We start from the raw sequence: 6,668 nt of genomic DNA, 5'->3' as shown, positions 1-6,668 counted from the left end.
GGCAGTTGAATATCTTTTTTTTTTTCTTAATGAACATGACTGCAAAAATAGAAATGCATTTTATATATCATGTGTTACTCAGTTTGTGTAACCCATGCTTTTCCCTGTGTGATTAAATTGCTTTGAAATCAAAATTGTATAATACCAGTGTGAAGCTATGACTGATATTAAAAAACAAGCGCAAGAGCACTGAGGTTTGGAATGACGTAACTTGAACTTTTAGTTGGCAATGTTACCCAGACACTTTTCTTGATTCATTTAGGGGACACGTTTTCCCCTCCATGCAACCCTGCTGGTCTCCTTGTTCTTCCTTAAGATTAGTATTATTCCCCCCTCCTTTTTTATGTTTATATGAAAGGCAGAAGTTACAGAGAGAAGGAGATGTCTGCTAGTTCACAGATGCACATCCAGGAGCCGAGAGCCTCCTCCAGGCCTCCAGCATGGATGCATGGGCTTTCTTATGCCACTAACGAGCTGGATCCGAAGTGGAGCAGCTGGGACATATGTATTCATGGGTTGCATAAGTTGAGGGAAATTGGGGGCACAATTTTCATAGTGAAGGAAGAAGTGAGATGGTTTGCTGAGAAAGGGAGAGGGCCTTAGGGATGGAACTTGAATTGAGTGGGAGACCAGTCAGGCTGTTGGAGGGTCAGGTGAAGGACATGAGCAAGAGGAGAGCAAATCCCTTACGACGTGTAGGTTTCTTGCAAATTAATTTCTAACCTGCTCGCGTTCCAAATTTTGTACATCTTTCCAGTTCAAGACAGAGATGGTTGTTTCAGGGAGTTGAGATTTACACATCATTTTCACTTATAAGCCATGAAGTTATGCCATTTACATATGACAAAGTTACCATGATCTAAAGAGTGTTAGTCTGGGACTAAAAGATAGGCTGCATGCAAGTTGCATGCATTGCAACCTGCTTAATCTTGTATTTCCCCAATTTTTACACAGGAAAAATAGGACTGAGATAAAATTCTTGTGCTTTATTTTTGTAAAGAGTGAAAATGCCCATATCTCTTGGTAATAAAAATGGAAATGTACTTGTTTTGAAGTACAGGCTGAACAAGACCAAATCATGAACTTTAACATTCATCCTTTAGATAGGAACAAAATAATGGTAAGTTTCCAGAAAAGAATTTTCTAAGCCCTGCTTCCTTACCAGACATTTGAAACTGACTTAGCTAAGAACACAGTGCTTCACTTTGACCCTGTAGAGCTATACACACATCAGTGTGTCTGCAAACACACATAGTGTAACATGGGTGGCATACCAGTTTTAAAGCAGGTGGTCACATCTTTATAAAACGTGAATTCAGGTACCAGGATGGCACAGGTAAGTGATGGAAGGAAGGGGTAGGTAGCTGAGGAGCACTTGAATGTGTGTTCTTTTGAGGGGAGAGTAATCAGTTATTGACTTCATGCAAAACGAAATGGTCCTATTTGCTTCTGTGGATGTACATGCTCCAGGCACTAGGGCATCTTTCGGTGTATCCCTTACCATTGAGGACATACTACTGTTACTGTAAATGCAAATACACTATAAAACAGCCAAATTCCCGAAAATTTTCCGAAAGTATCGTTAATGGTGGCTGCAGTTTACACTGTGAATATAGAGCTGTCACAGGAAGCTTCTGTTGCTACTCCACAACAGTTGTTACTCCAGCAGATGGCACTACTGCTAAGTTCCCCGTGCTAGGCGCAGTCCATGAGCTGTTTTATTATTTTATTAATAATAAATATTATTTTAAAATGCTTATGCTTCGACTGATTTCTCCGCTAAGGACTGAAGCAAGTCCTTGTAAAGAGCAGAGTTCATGAACCGCGGGTATGAGTCTCTGTGCATTAGGGTATAAATCTGGAGTTGAGCATCATCAAATATGTTTTGCGATGGCTCCACCATGTTCCTGTTGATGACTTCTCTGACCCGGGAGTCCAAGCTGACCTGCCAAAAGAAAGAAACAAGAGCTGCATTATATTCTTCTCTTGGTCAATCCATTTCAAACCCCCGTTACCTTGTTCTCCTTTTCAAACATTCCAAGCCAAAGTCCTTCAAAAATCCAGATTGCTAAAGAGAAACCAAACACATCGCCAAGAGGCATCTTTAGATTTCTGGGGCCTCAGCAGTTGCTGGAGGGCTTGTTTACCAGGTGGCTGAGCCAGCCCCAGCATCTGACTGGGGGGGCTGAGGGAGGGTCTTGAGAATTTGTAGTTCTCACAAGTTTGAAGTTATGCTGGCACAGATCCCACTGATTCAGAAAACCACAACATTCTTTTAAAGAAAAGATAGTGACATGCACAGATTTACCTCTTGCTGATTTCTTTTTTTTAAATGTCTTTTTTTTTTTAATTTATTTTATTGTATTGTTGTTGACAATGTTTACATAGTTAATTACGGTTAAAATAAAAAAAAGGTTCAGGGGGTATAGGGAAGTGGGTAATACTATTATGTCCATATTGTTTCCATCATGTATCTGAGGTAAAGGGGGATATTGAGGGAGAAGCCCCACCCGGTTTCCTGCCCACCCCAAGTCCCGGATGTGGGGCATGCTCTGAGATACTTGCTCAAGTGGTTTTAATAGTTCTCCAGTTATGAATTGCTGCCAGTTTCACTCGATGAGGTCATCCACTGACTGATATGGTCCATCATAAAGTCTCTGTTCGCCCCATATTTCGCTGCCAACAACATACAGCTGAAATGAATGATTGACCTGTTCTGTCTTCTGTCTTTTCTTGGTTAGAGTTCTGAGTCCAGCAGTTCGATTGGGGAGATCTCCAAAGAAACTCTGAGGTATTCCCAGACTAGATTCTTGTATGTTCTAGCAAGCACAGGGCCTGGCACAGTCCATCACCCCGATCAGCTGGTGGTTTCAATTGCTGGGTTGGTTCTGTTTTCAGTCCCGAGTTGCACTGGAACCAATGGGTGTTGCAGTCCAGTCTGGTTCTGTCCAGAACATACTCGGCCCTTATGGGGGACAGACTAGTCTACTGCTACACATACTGGCAAACCAGGGTAGGGGGTGGGCCTGGTGGGGGTTATTGTGGGTCGCCCCGACTGGGCTGCAGCTCCCACTGGTTGATGTAAGTGCTGATTTCTTTATAACACAAGGACCGAAGTCCCAGGCTTCTGTCCAGCCAGGGCCCAGTGACAGATTTCTGGGAATGGAGCACTTGCGCACAGCTGTGAAATGTCTTGTGGGCAGCAGGTGCTCCTGTATTTAAATCCCAGCTCTGTCACTGCTGATCTGTGGGCTTCGGGCATAGTAAACTCCTTGTCCTCCTCTAAAGTGGCATGAGGAGGACAGTAGTATCCATATTTTTTTTTCATGAGAATTTTCTCAATGCGTTTGGCATCCATTGAGCAGACCTTAGGAAATGTAAGCTTTTATTGCCCAGATGTTTTGTTCATCCTGGACACCACCATCTCAGCCCAGAGCACGTCACAGGGCTCAGCCTCTGCAGGCAGCAAATGAACAGAAATGCAGGCCAGTGCAGTGAAGATGAGCTCACGTGTCTCTCCTGCGTAAGGAACTTCAGCTGGATCATCTCTGCTCCAGTTGGCTATGTGGGCTCTACTACCATGCAGTGAATGTACTATAATGTAAGACTAAAACCAAAATTACTAAGTCACTCACTTAAATCTTGACTTCAATAATCTATCTTTCCTGCTGCATGTGTGGGCCTTCCAGTTTATGGAATGAAAAGCTAGGTTTGTTTTTAGTGGGAAAAAATCTGAAATCTGTACTTTTTTCATAATCTGCATTTTCCTGTAAACTTTTTGGAGACCCCTCACATGCACCAAATAAATGCACTTATACTTAAGTTTCTGAAGTACTCTGCGTATAGCCACCTCCCAGAAAATCTGGCTTACCCTCAGACACCTCAAACCTGACACATCCAAAGCTGACTCCTGGCATCTTCACATCTGTCCAGTTTAGGAAGGAATGAAATAATCTATCCCCACCCAATCCAAATTCCTCTTTATCCTTCCTTCTCCCTGTGATTGTCTGTTGCGTCACCAAGTCCCATTGACCGAACCTCAACACTCTAAATCTGTTCACCTCTTCCCCTCTCTCTGCCATGACTTTGTGGAGGTCGCTTACCATTTCCTGCTGGATTTGCCCAACAGCCTCCTACTTACCTGCTCTCTGCACTCCATGGCTTAGCTAGGAACTCTAAGGTGAGCATCATCCTGACGCCCCAGCTTCAGCCCTTGCCCTGGCTTGTCAGTGTGCTCAGAATCCACTCCAAAGCTTTATAATCCTAAGGATGAGTTTCTAAGGCTTCAATGGATGGCATCCACCAGTTCTCCAACTCCACCACACTATTTCATGCAAGAGTCATTCTGAACCATTTCAGCCTTCAGCTAGACTTATCCTGTCTTTGTTAAGCACCCTTTCCCTGAATCTTACCTGACTGAATCTATTTCTGTTTCAGGTCATTCCTCACAGCAAGGAGGTAAAGCTGGCCCTGAGCTTATCCCTAAGGCAGCATTTGCCACCAGGTGGTCCTTACTATCCACTTTCTGAATGTAAGGGCCAGTGCTCGTGAGCACTGTCTGTGAACAAAGACGAACGATCAGTACCCACCGCTGATCAAACAGAGGAGAGCTTCTGCCCCTGTTAGGAAATGGGACTAAGTTGCTACAGCAAACAGAAATTCTTCCAGTTCACAAGCAGCTAAGGTGCAAACGGAATATTATTCCTTAGGAGCTTCAAAGAAGACTCTGTGAGTCAAATGTTCCTTGGGTTGAGGCTGGACCCCTAGGTCCACAAGAGCACTGCCTATGTTTATGCCAATTCGCCAATGGCATAATGGATTCGACTAATGGATAGCTTCCCAATCCTCCCCAATCTGCAGGTAAGTGTGATATCCCCTCTGCACACAGAAGGAAACAGGTGCAGAGCAGGTAAGAAATACTCAGCAAAGTGAAAAATAGGGTTAGAGCCCAAGCTTATGTGACCCCTAAATTTATGTACTTTTTCTCCAAGTTTTTACATTTCAAGTAACATGTTTTTCTTTGAGGGGAAAGGGTTATATTTTCAGATCTTTTTTTTTGCATCATTAAGTTTGCTAAGATTTTTCACTTTTAGTTGTAGAGTTTGTCCCCGTATTTGCAACTTCCACCTCCACAAATTGAAAATACCAAAAATATATTAAAAATAGCATCTGTACTGAGCATGTACAGGCATGTTGGTCATTAGTCCCTGCAGAATACAGCATAACAACCCTTCACATCGCATTTACTTCTATGAGGTATTGTAAGCAATTTAGGGATGACAAAAATATACAGGATGGTGTATGTAGATTACATGCAAACACTGTGCCATTCCAAACAAGGAACTTGCATATCTAGATTTGCTATCTGCAAGGAATCCTGGGACCAAGTCCCCAGGGATAACCAAGGACAGATACATACTAATGAAAAGGAAAATCATGACAAAACAAAAATCTGTGGAAGCTATAAGTGAAAGAACAAATTCTCTTGATTTTTTTTTTTTTGAATATCACATGGAAATAGCTTTCCAAACTCTATTCAGGTACATTCACTAAGCATCCCCTATATGCAAACTTTGGTATGCCACATGGAGCCCACTGCTTTTCTCCCACTCTTTCTTCATGTCTGCACAGTTTTAACCAAATACCCCACCAGGTAGTCTGCTCAGACCAGAGGCATCATAATTACCTGACGCTAACCATGCTGGCTGCTAAATTAGTCCCCTCACTATCCTCTGCTTCTGGTCTTCTAATCTATTCTGCTGCCATGTTTATCTTTTAAAATACACAGGTGATAAGACAAGGAGTTTTCCAAAAGGTCATGGGAAACACATTTGGAAAATTATTCCTGGATGACAATATCGCTTTACCTTTTTTTTTTTTTTAAAGATTTTATTATTATTGGAAAGCCGGATATACAGAGAGGAGGAGAGACAGAGAGGAAGATCTTTCCTTTGATGTTTCACTCCCCAAGTGAGCCGCAACGGGCCGGTACACGCCAATCCAAAGCCGGGACCAGGAACCCCTTCCGGGTCTCTCACGCGGGTGCAGGGTCCCAATGCATTGGGCCGTCCTCGACTGCTTTCCCAGGCCACAAGCAGGGAGCTGGATGGGAAGTGGAGCTGCCGGGATTAGAACCGGCGCCCAAAAGGGATCCCGGGGCTTTCAAGGCGAGGACTTTTAGCTGCTAGGCCACGCCGCCGGGCCCTCACTTTACGTTTTAAATCCACTGTTTTACAAACTTTTTAAAGTGCCCTCCTTCTATCAGGCTAAAGGTCTAGGATATCCCAGGATCAAATCAGAAAACCTCGGCATGGCAGCCAAACCTCTCCAGTGCTCTCAAACCATCCTCTCTCTAAATTTTCCCCTGCTCTCCACCCAGCCATACCAGTCTGATTGACACCGGTCTCTTCAGGCACAAGGATGCATTTCTACTGCCACTGCACCTGCAGTCGCACACTCTCATCCCTGACTCTTCCAATCCAATTCTCTTGGGATGCCCTTGTCTCACTGTTTCTGCTCATTTCCTTTGCATTGTCATTAGTACCTTGGCAACCCCCTAGAGTCCTTTTTCCCTCATTCTGACCTTGCCCTACTGTGAACAGCTTTTCCCCCCAGCCCAATGCAAGTGGTGAACTGACCCAACTGGGGGCATCACCTGTCTGCTCACC

General features: G+C 43.8%; 1 protein-coding gene across 2 annotated transcripts in view; it reads right to left on the bottom strand.

Annotated features, from left to right (window-relative positions):
* Window positions 1–691: 691 nt before the first annotated feature.
* The window catches only part of RGS20 (regulator of G protein signaling 20), a 106,248-nt gene continuing 100,271 nt past the window's right edge, over window positions 692–6,668 (bottom strand). The window contains exon 7 of one of the 2 annotated variants that reach the window (XM_058668631.1): window positions 692–1,945. In XM_058668631.1, the coding sequence (XP_058524614.1) occupies window positions 1,757–1,945 (189 nt within the window). In that variant the 3' untranslated portion in view covers window positions 692–1,756. The remainder of the gene's footprint in view (window positions 1,946–6,668) is intronic. The other variant, XM_058668630.1, reaches the window with a different exon arrangement.

Source organism: Ochotona princeps, chromosome 9 (assembly GCF_030435755.1).
Source record: "Ochotona princeps isolate mOchPri1 chromosome 9, mOchPri1.hap1, whole genome shotgun sequence".
NCBI classification, from domain to species: Eukaryota; Metazoa; Chordata; class Mammalia; order Lagomorpha; family Ochotonidae; genus Ochotona; species Ochotona princeps.
The sequence above is the reverse complement of the archived record's forward strand: the minus strand, read 5'-3'. Positions and strand labels throughout refer to the sequence as shown.